Genomic DNA, 15,905 nt, shown 5'->3' with positions numbered 1-15,905 from the left:
TATATATATATATTTGTTTCATATTATATTTGTACCATACCAAGTTTTTATGTAAAACAAAAAGTTCAGAAAAATTTGCAAAAAAAATCTCAGTTCACATATCCGTCATGAGTTAATATTTATAGATATTTATATTTATATAAGAAGTCCTTTTCATACCATTACGTCTGTAATTTCTGAGATTGGTGTGTTGCAAAAGCGACTGGAAACACGTTTGAAGTATTTTTTTTTCTCTGAATCTTTTTTCAAAAACTTCTCATGGTTCACATTTATTTCTATTCATGATTATATATATTTATATATAATTTTCATACACACAAACTTCCTTTCACACTGCCCCCGTTAACCCTCGCTCCCCAGCCGCTCTGCTCTGACATTTTTGTGTCGCTCCTCCCTGTGGCCTCCCCGCTGCAGCACTAGGAAGACAGCAGGACAAGAGTATGATTGATTCGGACAAACCATCACCAAACAATCTGGCCCATTGATTTCTATCCGACAAGACCGTCTCATTTATTCCCGACCACCACATGAAGAGGACTCATGCCCTGTGGTGTTTTCTGTATGCAGCCCCCCTTCTGAGGCCCCCATCCTCACGCAAACACGGTCCATTTATCATGTCTCTGTCATGTGATTGTCCTTTATTTTGGGGGGGGGGGGGGCAGGATTTTAGTTTCTCATTGCTTCAAACTTACATGGGCCCTGTCACATTCTGATCTCTGATATATACCATTTTGATCCAAATCTGCCAGATAGTGAGCTTAAAGTTGGTTTTAGGTTATTTTGGCCTGATTAAAATCAAGACGACTCATTTCAACAAAAAAATGAAAAATCAGTTTTTTCACACTGCAAAAGAGCATCTTATGCTTTGCAATGTAATAGTAAAGCACCTGATGTCTCAATTAGGACTGCAACTTACAATTATTTTCATGATTTATAATTCTGCCAATTATCTTGTGGTTAAATTGTTTTGTCTATAAATGTCGGAAAATAGTGACATCGTTGACATATAAAAACAATCTGTTTATTGTATTAAGCCAACATTAAAAAAATGTTAAATTTAACATCATCTTTGACAAAGAAACACATAAAATCTGAAAGCTGAAACCATGACGGAAACGAATAGACGATTATAAAAATTGTTGTAGACAGATTTAGTTTCGATTGATTAATCAACTAATTGTTTGAGTCTCAATGTTCTGTGTCCGCTTCCACCAGCCGGTTTTTCTGGATGTAGATGACCCTTCAGCTCACCAGGAGGAAACACCGACTTCCACATGGTTTATGCTAAATGTTCACTCTGCCTCCATTTCTAGGTGACGCGGCCATTAAGCTACACAAAGCGTCAGTTTGATGTCGAAGAAGAGGATGTTGACAAGCTGGCACTGAGGTGAGCCCGTGTCGAGTATTCTGTGCTCGTACCAGTGCTGAACTTAAAGCGTCTCCTCGAGGTTGAACTGTGCATTGTGGTTTGTGGTCAGGGTGGATCTGTGGAACGCCAGCAACCTGAAGTTCGGGGATGAGTTCCTGGGAGGGGTGAGAGTTCCTCTGCGGGCGTTGGGTCAGGCTGGTGTCCATGACGCATGGTGAGAGGAACGTCACTCACACGCAACATAATCTCCTTTCACACACACACTCTTTCAATCTGTCTTTTTTAGATTGTTTTTTTTTCCACTGACCACGTACTGTGCTGTGCCCTGCTGGACCCAGGTGGGTTTGATTTCATCATAATTGTCAGTTGACATTCTGAGTATGTGTTGCCACAGCAACGACAGAGCCATAGCAACAAGTATCAACATTGACAACAGTTAAAGTCCTTATTGACTACGGTGGATTTCTCTGAGCATGAAGGCATTCATTCCTACATTGCTGACCCCTGTTTCTGCATTTCATTTCTTTGACTTCATGAATGATGGGAGCGCTCCTTTGGAAATATGAACAAAGAGAATAAAAATTGGGTTTTCAGTGTAGTCCAATACAGAGTGGAATAATCACCTCCTTACATGTAATCAGAATGAATTTAGTAACTACATTTTCAAGCAACATCAGCATTTATTTAGAGTCCTGATTGTGGCCGACTGAGGAATGTAACTCCAATATTTACTCTCTTTTTTAGCTCATTTTTTGTCTCCACCAACTCCTGAAGGAAATATCTGGCCGAAGTGAGAGTTAACTAATACAATAAAGTTGCGGGCTGTAAAACCAAAACAATACGCTAAGAGATGCTAAAAAGCTCTGTAGAGCTGAGGGACACGGCAGAGTCGTGTGAAATTTCTTATTCCGAATGTAGCATGTTTCAATCAAGACGTGTTGGATATGCGGTTATTTTTAGGGTTTTGGGCACATTTATTGGACATGTACACAGCACATTCGCAAAATGCGTCTTGATTGGGGTTTTTACTGCGGTTGGAGACACACAGCCTCTTGCCTCTTTTAAGGCCTGTGCTGTGCGTTGTACACAAATCCACTAGCCAACAGTTTGCAAGGCTGGACTGGAGATGCAGGCCCGAAAGAAAAGTCCACAATTCTGGTCGGAGGGAGAAAGACATCTACTTTTAAACATAATTTAAAGACAAAATGTAAAGCCTCTGTACTGTGGGTGTGTCCAGACTCAATGAGTGACATCTCCTGTTGGCTTTGTTGAACCTGTTAAGGTGGAACAAATTACACCTTTATCATTCTTATAAGTCGATTTGTGACCTAATAAAATCCCATCAAAGATCCAACCATCCGTCAACCTGAGTAGAGGTCTAATCAGCCAGAATAACTAAAAAACACCTATGCAGGTGTACAGAGGCTTTAAGTTATTTAAAGTGCGTAGCGGTAGGAGGACATCATGTCGGCGTTTTCATGTTATACACAGCTACATGTAAATGGGAATATTAGTGGAATATAAATTTTCATCAGTCACGTAAACAGCATAGTAGAATTATTGTCTTTTTGGTAATAAGGCCAAACAACAGAATATTTTGTAGTAATAAAGAAGCTTTATTTTATCACTATTTTTGAAAATGTTGAGACAATTGTTGCCCATCATCCCTTCAAGTTTGATCTCGATCTGATCCAAGTTCTGATCTTTTTCCTTCCTCAGGTACTTTCTCCAGCCCAGGGAGAACGGGGGGAAGTCAGTGAAGGTAGAAGAGCTCGGCTCTCTGCGTCTGAACATCGTTTACACTGAGGACCACGTCTTCCCCTCTGAACACTACACTCCCCTCAGAGATCTACTGCTGCAGTCTGCTAATGTAGCGGTGAGCGTATGTGAATGTGCCTCTGCTCTGCTCATACATATTTGGTGTCCTGCGGCATCTTGTGCTTATTGCCGCTTATAACACACCACTGTTTGAATGCCGCATGTTGACTCCGCACACCTCTCTGTTCAGCCTGTGTCGGCGTCCCCAGCTCACACCCTTGGGGAGGTGTGTCGGGAGAAACAAGAAGCCGCCATTCCCCTGGTACGCTTGTTTCTTCACTACGGCAAGATTGTGCCTTTCATCAGCACCATCGCTCACGCCGAAGTCAACCGCACACAGTGAGTGTCTCGTCGCAGGAAGACGAATCGGATGTTGGAGAATTTCCTTTGAACTTTGTCGTATTAGCAGATATAAACTGTAGCAAATCATTCTCAGTACTAAAATTAGTACATTTCTTCAACACAAGCCAGCTGACTGTTGTATTTTTTGAGAGTTGGAATTAATTCCACTTCTAAATCAGGTGCAGAATTATTCTTGAATCGTATCAATTACAGTGATTGTGGAAATGAGGTCATCAGGTTGTTTGTGAAAATCAAATAGCTTAGCATTTTTGATTTGACTGTGACTATACAGGCAGTAATGTAATTTATGATGAATATTAAATAACTAGTTTTGTTTATTAGGCAGCGGTTCTGATTTGTAAGCAAAAAAGCACACCCTGTCTCTCTGCGCAGGGATCCTAACACCATTTTCCGTGGAAACTCGCTGACTTCCAAGTGCATTGACGAGACCATGAAGCTGGCAGGAATGCACTATCTGCAAGTGACACTCAAACCCATCATAGATGAGGTATGGCACTGCGATACTACCGTGTTGGTTTGTCTTTTCATTTCTTGATTTCATTCATGTCTCTCTCTGTAGCACCCCTCAGAATATTTTTTGCTAAATCAGATATCAATGGTTATTTGAATACCTTTGTAAATCTTCACAGATCTGCACAGAACACAAATCCTGTGAAATCGACCCGGTCAAGCTCAAAGAATCGGAGAACCTGGATACGAACAGGGTAAGAACATGAGTGTGTTTGTGTTTGTGTGTGTGTGTGTGTGTGTGTGTGTGTGTGTGTGTGTGTGTGTGTGCGTGTGTGTGTGTGGTCAGTGTTATCTGACATGTATCTGCCCTGCCTGCCCTCTCCAGGAAAATCTTCGTCAGTATGTGGACCGTATCTTCAATGTTATCACCACCTCCGGCGTTCGCTGTCCCACCGTCATGTGTGATATCTTCTTCTCTTTGAGAGAGTCCGCTGCCACCCGTTTCCAAGGTAACTCACCCTCTGAACGCCGTACAAGTGATGGAGGAAACAAAGCAAGCTGCTATTAAACAACAGGAAATATACAATAAAGAACGGGATGTGCAAGGTGTCCAAGGACACTTTCTTCTCCTTGTGCTCTGCTATTTGTGTCAAACTTGAAACCATTTAAGCCTCCCACACACTCATTGTGGTCATGTGTGGAGTAAAGAGTATGTTCACCCAGTGTCACATACTGTGCTGCCTCCTGTCTGCTGCCACAGGGCACTGCAGTCACAAGAGGAACAAGCTGTTTCGATTTTCAATTTTGGAACTTTCTAAAGAATTGAGACAGCACATTGAACAAATATGCTTTTCTTACTCCAGACTGACCGTATATGTGAAATTATAGAAATAATTAGATATAATTCAAGCAAGTATAGTGGGATAAATCATCACTATCATACTTTTTTTCCCTTTCTGCTCTCTAGTTGACCAAGATGTCCGATACACAGCAGTGAGCAGTTTTATTTTCCTGCGTTTCTTCGCTCCAGCCATCCTCTCCCCCAACTTGTTCCATCTACGGCCGCACCATCCAGTGAGTCTGATTGGCAAAACAAACAGACATTCAACCAACATATAAACACATGCACATGTACCTCTGATAATAACTGCTGCTGAAAATATGTAGCGTAAAATGTTTTTGATTTCATTTATGAAAGCTTGAAAGAGTTTGTGAAAGAGTTTGTTTAGTTGTCCTGATTTTTTTTATGGTCAAATTTCCTTCTTTTTTTTTTTGCCACATTAAGGACTTCTCATGCCAGTTGGCATAAAGTTCAAAGTTTATTCTTTACTTTGAAGACACTACATTTCTTAGTTTTTTTCTGGTCCAACCAGTGTGTTTATGATGTGGTCATGTGTGATAGCTTTTCAAGATTGGATTTCATGTATTTTTGTCTCCCTAGGATCCCGCCACCTCTCGAACCCTCACCCTCATCTCCAAGACGATCCAGACCCTGGGAAGTCTCGCCAAGTCTAAATCTGTGAGTTTCTCTGAGTAAAGTGTATTTTTCTATTTTCATTCCTGTGACCGTCCATTTGTATTTCAGTGTAAGAACGATCTAATCTTCTCCTCTCTGTCACTCTTTCTTTCCATACTTTTATTCCTTTCAAGGCCAATTTCAAAGAGTCTTACATGGCTGCATTTTACGACTACTTCAATGAGCAGAAATATGCGGACGCTGTGAAGAATGTGAGTGTTGCGCTTCTTTTTGTGTTACATGCTATAAATCTCCAGTTGGTAGACGCAGGATCAGATATTCTCTTTGTCTTGTATGTCCGAAGATTAACTCAGATAAATGAGTAATGAAAGAGAGGAGACATTTGAAAACAAATGAAAAAGTGGAGGGGATGTCAAAGCATGCCTTTCATGGTTGGAGTTCTTTGGCTGTCTCAAGTTACCACCACAAAAAAATATGTTGAAATATGACATCCTTTACTTCCCTTCACAGTTCCTGGACTTGATCTCCACCTCAGGCAAATGGGATCAGAGGAGTATTGAAACACCGATCATGCTCAAAGAGGGGTAAGGAGCCAGCTTATTGTTAAACTGATAATCATGGAAAGAAAAAAAGGTCAACAAACAGCTCTCTCAATACCACTGCTAAAAAGTCCTAAATATGTCATATTTGATTCATTTAGAGAATGTATGGAACGCTAATTTGAGATTTTTTAATCCCAACTGTTTCATGTTCTGTGGCAGTAACCTTTTCACTGCCAATTAAGCAGCTTCACTGTTTGTCTTTTTACCACCTTATTGGCAATTGTTTCTAGCTGTTGGGTTAACTATTAAGGCTCAACAGTCCAGACTAACTTAAAGGAATAGTTTCGACATTTTGGGAATTATTCACTTTCTGCCGGAGAGTTGGATGAGAAGATTGATACCACTCACATGTCTGTATGTTGATATGAAGCTGTTGCACATAACTGGAAGCAGGGGGTTGACAGCTAGCCTGGCTCTGTGCCAGGGTAACTAATGACACTAATTACACACATTATGTATTGCTTGTTTAATCCGTACCAGACTGTAAAAAAAAGTTACTCTCTGTTTTACGAGATACTATTTCTTGACTGGCCCGAAACAAATAACCTACTGGAGTCTCCGCCAGTTGCCGAAAGCAAGAAGAAATAGTCTGGCACATAACCTCCTTTCAGGTGAATTTTCAATTTTTGAAAAGCAGGATTTGTGTTGCCATTGGACAAGCTGCTGTTCGCTGTAGCTTCATATTTATCATACATACACAAGAGTTGTATCAATCTTCTCATCCAATTCTCTGCCAAAAAATATTTCCAAAAATTGTCACATTCGTCCTTTAAATTGTCACTAAGGTAGATTATACCTTTACATGTTTCAGCCCTCACGGTCTGACTCATTACCACAGTGAACAGTGACAGCACAGATGTACCCGAGGCTGTACACTGAGCCCTCTCTACCAACACATGGGCCGTTGTTTTGATGATATTTCTAATGGGGCTGTAAAGGCGAGGACAGTTTCCAGTTGACGGTAGTTGTGCCAGCGCCTCGCTCACCAACATCCCCACCCTCTTTTGTTTCTGCTACCGGGCGTAGGAGTGTAAAACTCACTATAAAGAGGGTTGATGGGAAGGGGTCAAAAGGCAGGAAGGGCAGGTAAGAGCTTCTCTATATAAAGGCATTGCCCTTGTGACCCCCTGTATGTGCACTGCAACCCCCCCCCGAACCAAGCCGGCCATATTCTCTCCCACCAACATCATGCGCTGTGGTAGATGCTGCTGCACTTTACTTTATATCTGGCCCACACATAAGCAACCTATCTGTTACTGTCTGACACTGTGTGATGGATTTGAGTCTTTCTGCATTTCTATGACAGTAGACTGGGTGCACACACGGACTGTAATGGTATAAAGTAAAGTGTTAACCTTTACACCTGTAAGCCCTCACTAGCGCTGATAGCCCTTCTCAATCCTGGCCATGCCAGACATGCTGTATGGTGTGACAGTGACAGCAAGGGTTGGTTACTGTACAAACATTTCTGGGATCTCATATCTGCCCGCATCTTGACCCTTTACACTCTTTGTCCAGAATGTGACCATATCACCACCACACACGTTAGAGTTTCCCGCACAGCTCCCGGCGTTATGGCAGATGTGAAACCAGCACGTTCTTGGCGCAGTAGTGTCAAAAGAGTACAAGTCTTCCTGTGGGAGAGTTGTGACTTTGGTGTTTAGAACCCGTGTGCTTCAGATTTCATGTATGCGCTGGCCTTCAAACTCTATAAACAAAGACATCCTGGTGTTTACTCTCCCTTAAACGACCATGCTGGTGGTTTTACATGTTTTAGCCCATTAACAACAAATAGTGTTGGCTGCACCTCACATCACTGTCAGACATTTTCCAAAGCATACCATCATTTTTTAGATTGATTTTAAGTTACAGGTATCCAGTGGTTCCCTTCATTTTATTACAGTGTACTTGCACGGACACTTCCTTGAGATTGATAATCCACCATAGTGGATCTCTGCATGTATTCATTGATTTTTTGGTAAATCAGTTGCGATCTCAGAAACGCTGCATTCATGAGTGTTTGGATACTGTCAGAAATTCCAACCCAGAATTTAAAAAGTAAGAAAATATAAACATCCTTGTCAAGAGTTTATTGTGAATTTTTTGTAGGGCTGCAAATAACAATTATTTTCATTATTGATTAATCTGCTGATCATTTTCTCGATTTATCAATGTGATGACTTCAAAAGTATTGTTTTGTCCAACCAGCAGTCCAAAAAACAAAGAGAATTCTTGATATTTTTGCCAATAATTCTTTTAACAACAATCAATAAATGTCCTTTTGTATAACAACTGATCAATATCGTTGATTTAAAAATAATGACATGAGTTGTTCAGTGTGATGGATTCTCAAGTTTCAAGTTTCTGCAAGCTGATTTTCATAATGTATTGACACATGATGGAAGCCACTGACTGTTTGGAAGGAAATCACTCTAAAATATTGTGTTATGATTTGGCAAAAAGTCAGGTGGGGAGTTATTCACAATGTAGTAACAATTTAGATAATAGGGGTACCTTTGATCTGTTGACCCATCTTCTTTTCATGCTCATAGACTGTTAAATCTATGAGCGCTGTCCTGAAGCTTTTTACATGAACAGCAGCGATAAATACAAGGAACTGCAAGCATGTAAACGGAATGATGATAGAATGATGACTGCACAGGATTCCTTTAACCACAATGAAATGCTAGTTACTAATGGTTTTATGCAAAGTCATTCATTTACACTCTTTTACATTTAGCACTGCATACATATGAAAGGGATGCATTGTGCCAGATACATGACAAATATTGTGAAAAATTAAAAAGAATTCAGTGAAACATGAGCTCATCTGTCAACGCTTTCAGTGGTGTTTCCATTTTTCCTCAGATTTATGATAAAGAGGGCACAAGGGAGAAACCGGTTTGGAATGAAGAACTTCAAGAAGAGATGGTTTCGCCTCACCAATCACGAGTTTACCTACCACAAAACGAAAGGTAAGGTCAAAGGTCTCTCAGGATCTCCCTGCAGTTGCATTGTTTCCTCGTCTGTTTCTGTCGCTGTGTGTGCTTTTGTAAGAAGCAAGCAGGAGGGAGAGAATCTGCTGAATGTGCAGTTAGTCTGCACACAATGTGCATTCAACACATGTGGTGGAGATTAAGTTACTGAGCACACGATACATTTGTGCTGCATCCAAACAATCTCGGGCCAACACGTACACGTAAGCTGTTTCTAAGTGACATACTACATAACAGGTTTCCATGCATGGTCAAATTAGTCAGTATGCAGACAAAAAAAAAATGTAGTTCTTGTTTTATTGTGCTGTTTTTTGTCCTCTCTCATGTCTGATTTGTTTCCTTTCATGTCCAGGCGAGAGCGCTCTCTGCAGCATTCCTATAGAGAACATTCTGGCTGTAGAGCGGCTGGAGGAGGAGTCTTTCAAGATGAAAAATGTAAGGACCCCACACAGCCATGAACTTTCTAGAGCTTTGAGCATTTGACCCAAATCACTCCAAAAAAGTGTTTCCAACAAGATTCTTCCCTCACTCGCTGTCCCTATCTTCCCTCCTCCAGATGTTCCAGGTTATTCAGCCGGAGCGGGCGCTCTACATCCAGGCCAACAACTGCGTCGAGGCTCGCGACTGGATCGACATCTTGACCAAAGTCAGCCAGTGCAACCGCAAACGCCTAAGCACCTACCATCCTTCAGCCTACCTCAACAGCCACTGGCTCTGCTGCAAGCTCTCAGCAGACACAGCCCCTGGGTGTACGCCCTGCACTGGGTACGTGAAGTTGTCAAAAATCTACCCAGCGTCAGGTTCCTTTTCCTTTTTGTACACTCTCTCATCCTCTTATATGCGTCTGTCCTCAGCGGCCTCCCAGCAAACATCCAGCTGGACGTAGATGGAGACAGAGAGACCGAGAGGATTTATTCCCTGTTCAGCACATACATGACCAAACTGATCAAGATGCAAGGTCAGACGCTGACAAGAGTGTTTTAAATGTTTGTGAGCACATTTTCCATGTTTCTTTTTTTCCCACCTTGTCCCTTTTGTGCTGTCTCTCACTCTGCTGCTGGTCTGTCTTTGCCTGCAGAGGCCTGCGGCAGTAAATCTGTGTACGACGGGCCCGAACAGGAGGAGTACTCTAGCTTTGTCATCGATGACCCCCAGGAGACCTACAAAACCCTGAAGCTGATTGTTTCAGCCGTGCAGACCTTGGAGCAGCAGCACACCAAGTACAAACGTGACAAGTTCAAGAAGACAAAGATAGGCAGCCAGTAAGTGGTTTGTTGTTTATTTATGCTTGTAGCTCAGATTATGTTTTGTTACAAACTACAGTTATTGTATATTCAATGTAATTGAGACTGAGAACTGCTGGAAAAATGTTATGTGTAAAATATAGTTCAATACCGAGCAACTTCCCCTTTGGGCCAGCAGGTGTTGCAGTTGTACAGTCCACAATTGCACAAAGTATGTTGGAGATTAAATGAAGCACTTTTAGCAGTTCAAATAACATGACATCTGCGTCATAATATTGGCCACCAGCTCTGCTTAGCCCCTTATAATCTGCCCAGAAAATGTTTTTTATTCATGTTCTATTTTTAGCTCTAAAAACCACTCTTGAACCTCCCGCCAACACACAAACACCATCTTTCTCTTTGTTTCCTCAGGGAGCATCCGATTGGAGACAAGAGTTTTCAGTGCTACATTCGCCAGCAGTCCGAGAGCTCCACCTACTCCATCTAGCCCTGTGTAGTGTTTCTACGATGCCTAGAACCAGCAGATTTTTCTTTCCTGGAAAAACTTTCCTCTTGGCAATGCCCCGTGTCTAGTATTGAGTTTTAAAGCTTTATTTTTCCTCAAAACAAGATAAAAAAGGCATCAATGTGAGATCGTTTTACTTATTTCCAAAGCAAAGTATCCATGCTTCACTTTTTTAAAGACTTTTCAGGGAGCAGCATGCTGTGTCACCTGACTGGCGTATTTGTCCAGTTGTAGGAAAATAAGAGTTTTAATTGTCCGTACCAGACTGGACGAGCTGTGTAGATGGACTTTTTTTTTGCAGTGTCTCAAGATGTATCACTCCAAATCAGGAGAACAGACCTCAGACCAGCATGAAAAATAGAGGAACAGTTGTGGAGGAAAGGAGTGATACGAATTAAGACATAATCATACCGGACATCTACGTGGGTCTCCTGTCTGTGATGTGACGAGAGAACAAGCCAACGTTTTCACTGGACAGTTCTGACAGTGACCAACACGCACTTTAATCGCCTCCACGTCTATCGATGAACAAGCATCGCAGCACACGTTCAAAAGCTTATTTTATCCGTTTGATTTGTATTTGGTTATTATAATGGTTGACATGTTGAGATGTTCCATTGTATTTCACTCCAGAAGGAAGGAAGGACTGTACTTTTCCCTCTTTGGGTGGTGTTGCCCCCATGTCTTTGTTGTTTCTTTGTCCTTAACCTCCTCAGGAAGGCTGTGAAGATTGAGGGCACAGAAGAAGGGATTGTCGGGACCAAGCACAGCCGAGAGCAGCTTGATGCTATCAATGTTATCTTTCAATTTCATCCCTTCAATTTTAACCCTCACCTTTGATGTTTAGGATCAAGTTTCCACATGTCATTTGAAGCCTTGTTCTGTTATGGTTGGACATAAGGCTCCTGTGTTACCAGTACCTGGGTTGAAGGAATAGCTTCTTCTTTTTTTGGAGAGTCAGAAAAACCCATAGATGCCTTTTTTGTATCTCTATGGGTGTCAAGTTGCAGCTTCTCTTTTATGTAAGACAAAATACACTGGGTGGCTATTTAGTTGAACTCCATCTTGATCTGCATCTGAACAAAGACGTTCGATAATAACGTCCAACTTCAGAACCCGTTTCATTCGATATCAGGGCTGCCTGCTGTTGGCCCCTGTTGACTCCCGCAATCTGTGAATTGTGAATTGTGCATAAGCACAAATACATTCAGTAAAATGCATTGTGTAACCACAATGTAAACTGAAATAACAGTGTGCTAGCAATATACACTCAGTGGCCACTTTATTAGGTGCACCGGTACATTCTGTTGCAATTCAGCTCTGCCACAAATTCAGCCTTTATGTTTATAATGTTCTGTTTTTCACAGGCATTGTGGGAAATGTGTAGTTAAGTTAAAGGTGGTGTTCTGGACGATATTGAGAGGTGTTTCTTACGTTTTTGTTCTTCTTATTTACAGTACAGCAGTACATGAGATGGACAGAATATTAGAAAGGGTTGAATATAATGCAGTCCAGAACAGTCCCATCAGTATCACCTCAGTTATAAATATATAACTTAATTAGCACCTTTAACGGTGTAAAAAGAAGAAAACCGAATATTACTGGCATCATAAAAGTAGACTTTATGGCAGAACAGTTGTATATGATTGCATTAGAGTGTACAGGTCAAGTTAATTTTATTCATATTTATATATCTAATAACAACTCTGTCTCAGATGTACATCATGAAGTGACCAATGAGTGTATATAGAATATAGAGTGCATATTGGATTAATAAACACATTTTGTAATTAGATTCAATTGCCACAAACTAATTGCCACATGCTGAACCTAGAGCCACCTGGGGCCGTTGGACAGTTGCCCACTATGCCCAGTTAGTAGTCCAACCTTGGCTAACAGACACACACATCCATGGTGCATTTAGTTATTCTGTTGCAGGTTCATATTAGTGGAAAACAGTGTATTTTGCTACTCTTAAGGGGTGCCAAAATTTGTTCCCGACGTCCAGTAGTTGACTAATTCAACCATCCATTCAACACACCCTCAAACTGCATGAGAAAAAGGCAGTGAAGCCAAACTATCTTTTCACCCATCACAAAGCAGAAACTACGTGTTAGCACAGCTCCTAAACAAGGACATCTTTTAGCTTTTAACTGATATATTAACATTTTAACCAGTCTTGTCTCAAGTTACGATTGTGAAATGGATAGTGTGTTACTGGTTGTGTTGCACTGTTGGCTGCCTAATAATGTAGTTATTCTGTTTTGTGAGTTACCTCCGTCTCACTTTGGAAATAGCTGCGCCCGGTAGTTTAAAACCTATTTATATGCATTCCTCTGAGAAACTGCCTGCTGTGAATCTTACCGGTCAGCACCCCAGAATCGGTCGCAGGTACAGGATTTATTGTTGTTAACCAGTTGTGTTGTGTTGTTGTACGCCTCCCAAAGGCAACCGCTCTCATCGGCATTCATATTCATCAGCACTCACTCTTGCCAAAACCAGTGCATGTGAAGTATAAGTTGTAGTCACAGCGACGGTAGCCTCAACAGTCACTTTTGTGCTACCGGGTGACCACCAACCTCAACAAATTTTGTATTTTCCAAAACTAAATACCTGGTTATGTAGCCTCATGGGTGTTCCTGTGATCACAGGCTCCCAAACAGTGCCAGTCATCACTTTTATAAAATTCTCTTTTTGAAAAACAAACAAAAATAAATCATTGTTTAGATATGTTTTTTTTTTATATATATATATATATATATCTCAAAACCTATACTGTTTTAAAACAGATGAGCAATTATTCCGATGACATCTTTTTTCTCTGTCAAATGTGTTGATCTATGAACTACAAGGAAAGTTCTCAACTGTTTGACTCTGTTTTCTAATTATGTCTTGTCATACAAAAACCTTGCTGTGTAACTGAATCGAATGACTGAGGTGTGTGTGTTTGTTTCGTGCGTATGTGCGTGTTTGTGCTTTTGTCAGGGTGTGCGTGAGTGACTGAGATGACGGGTTGTATTGCCAATTGAATTACCCCAGTGTTACAGGTCAGGGAAGGCAGAGGCCCACTTGTTTTAAAAAAAGGAGAAAATCACTGCCTGTAATTAAACTAAAGACTGTAGTGTGGAAACATTGTTGCTGTTCTCTGGCCTGATATGGGTTGTCTCCTCTTTCCTCTTGTATAGAACCACTGTTCCATTTCAAGGAACCTTTGCCAATATATTCTCCCCACTCATTTTATATATGTCCCACAGTAATAACATTAAGAGAGCAGCGTTGCTGTAACCTCTGAACTTTGATGAGTGTTTGTTTCCACCAGTTACTGACTCTCCTCAGGTTTATGAAACTCTGCAGCACTGCATGGTTTTTTTTTGCCAAGAGTGAGGAGACTCGGACTTAAGTGTAAACCACCAAACAGTTCTGTCTCTCATCTAACTTGATAATCATATTTATTATCATTTTCAGTGAAACCTTCCCAGAAAAACATCGGCTGAATTGGTGAGGTAATGCCAGTTACAGTAACGGCGACTCCTCCACCCCGAAGCAAGGGAATGACTTATGCAATAATGATGTTTCAGCATGCAATAATAGCAACAACCCCACAATAAGCCCGCAAATTATCAACGCACATCTGCTGGCCCTTTGCAGTTGAAATTCCTCTTCAGATAAACACATGTTATAAAGGGAGAACAGTGTATTTTGTACAAATATTTTAAAAGTATTAAAATAAGCCTGTTATATGTGTACATAAAACAGTTGAATGAATGGTGAAAATGTGATGTGTTTTTTTCCCCTGAATAACTAAATGAAACCAATATTAATGAAAATGTGGTGTCTGTGTCTTTTTTTTTAATCCAGTGCCGTCTGCCTCTCAACTACACTGAGTATAGAGTCATGGTCACAGTCTGGCTCTGTGTCCAGATGTCCTCGGACGTTTTGTCAGGACTGAACTGAGTTGTGCCTTTAAAGACTATGGCATTGTGATTTTTAGGGTTGCCTGTGTTTCTTAGTCTCTCTTTGTTTCACTCTTGTATTCAGAGGATTTAGTTTTCTGGGTTTAGGCTTGTGTCATACATGCTTAGTGTTTCCTGCACCTCATGTGTCATATCTTGTTTTAATCCTGCCTTTGTGTGTTTTCCTGACCGTTGTGATTGTCTGCCCCTACCTGCTTAATTTCACCTGTCCCTCGTTGGCACCCTTTTGTTTGTTTGTTCACGCTTGTTTCCCCTGTTTCATTAGTTGGTCTTTGTACCTTGTGCTTCGAGTCACTGCCTGCTTTTCCTTGTGGCTTTGTTTTGTAGTGTTCACTTTTCCCTGAGTTTTGTATTCACCTGCTACCTGCCCCCCTGCTTCCTGCTACCTGCCCCCCCTTGGACTCTCAGGTTGTAAGAGAGTCAATAAATCATTGAACTTTTCCTGCTGCCTCCTCTCAATCCATCTGCGTCTGGGTCCCACTGTGTAATCTCCTGGGACGGTTGGTCATATCAGGAGCTTCGCTTTGTTTCAATCAGTTAAGACATTTTGTTTGGCTTTAGCTGTGGTGCAGATACATCTGTCTTTGTGTCCATTGTTTGTGTCCAAGTTTTGCCTTTTATGAATCAATTATTCTAGAACTCTTTTACAGCATACATTTTGACATGTCATGGCAGGGAAAGCACAAGGAGGCTATTATTTAAATGACTTTGCATGTTCCTGGTATGGCTTATCGGGACAAATGGAAGGGAGCTTTGATCATTGTTATTACTTCCAACTGTGCTTATCTTTCCGTGAAACGTGGATTTTCTACAAATGCCTTTTAAATAATGTCAGGCTATTTCGCACTGTGGAACCATTGGCTTTTTCAGTTACAGTGAAACATCTACATTTTCCCCGAACAACTTTGAACGGATGTCATGATCCTTTCTTTTCTGTCCCTTTTACTGAGTGTTGTGAGTTTAGGCGATGCCGCTCAAAAGCAGCAGCATGCATGTAAGTAAACAATGACAGTGTGTGAGGGTGAGTGCGTAGCAGCGCTCCCTAGCTGCCTCCGCTCATACCCCCGTGTTTCTGCTCCCCTGGTAGCGCCTCCACTCCCCCCCCCC

General features: G+C 41.3%; 1 protein-coding gene across 1 annotated transcript in view; it reads left to right on the top strand.

Annotated features, from left to right (window-relative positions):
- rasa3 (RAS p21 protein activator 3) overlaps positions 1-12,843 on the top strand; it is a 37,168-nt gene extending 24,325 nt beyond the window's left edge. Inside the window, exons 8-24 of the mRNA XM_031846214.1 lie at positions 1,314-1,387; positions 1,479-1,583; positions 3,089-3,245; positions 3,378-3,526; positions 3,923-4,037; positions 4,180-4,254; positions 4,386-4,509; positions 4,968-5,074; positions 5,442-5,519; positions 5,651-5,728; positions 5,988-6,061; positions 8,948-9,054; positions 9,428-9,510; positions 9,632-9,840; positions 9,930-10,033; positions 10,154-10,337; positions 10,731-12,843. Coding sequence (XP_031702074.1) covers positions 1,314-1,387; positions 1,479-1,583; positions 3,089-3,245; positions 3,378-3,526; positions 3,923-4,037; positions 4,180-4,254; positions 4,386-4,509; positions 4,968-5,074; positions 5,442-5,519; positions 5,651-5,728; positions 5,988-6,061; positions 8,948-9,054; positions 9,428-9,510; positions 9,632-9,840; positions 9,930-10,033; positions 10,154-10,337; positions 10,731-10,806 — 1,899 coding nt within the window. The 3' untranslated portion in view covers positions 10,807-12,843. The remainder of the gene's footprint in view (positions 1-1,313; positions 1,388-1,478; positions 1,584-3,088; positions 3,246-3,377; positions 3,527-3,922; positions 4,038-4,179; positions 4,255-4,385; positions 4,510-4,967; positions 5,075-5,441; positions 5,520-5,650; positions 5,729-5,987; positions 6,062-8,947; positions 9,055-9,427; positions 9,511-9,631; positions 9,841-9,929; positions 10,034-10,153; positions 10,338-10,730) is intronic.
- The last annotated feature ends 3,062 nt before the right edge of the window (positions 12,844-15,905 follow it).

The sequence above is a fragment of the Anarrhichthys ocellatus genome, unplaced genomic scaffold, assembly GCF_004355925.1.
Source record: "Anarrhichthys ocellatus isolate YVR2014 unplaced genomic scaffold, GSC_Weel_1.0 scaffold6, whole genome shotgun sequence".
In the NCBI taxonomy this organism is placed as follows: domain Eukaryota; kingdom Metazoa; phylum Chordata; class Actinopteri; order Perciformes; family Anarhichadidae; genus Anarrhichthys; species Anarrhichthys ocellatus.
The sequence above is the reverse complement of the archived record's forward strand: the minus strand, read 5'-3'. Positions and strand labels throughout refer to the sequence as shown.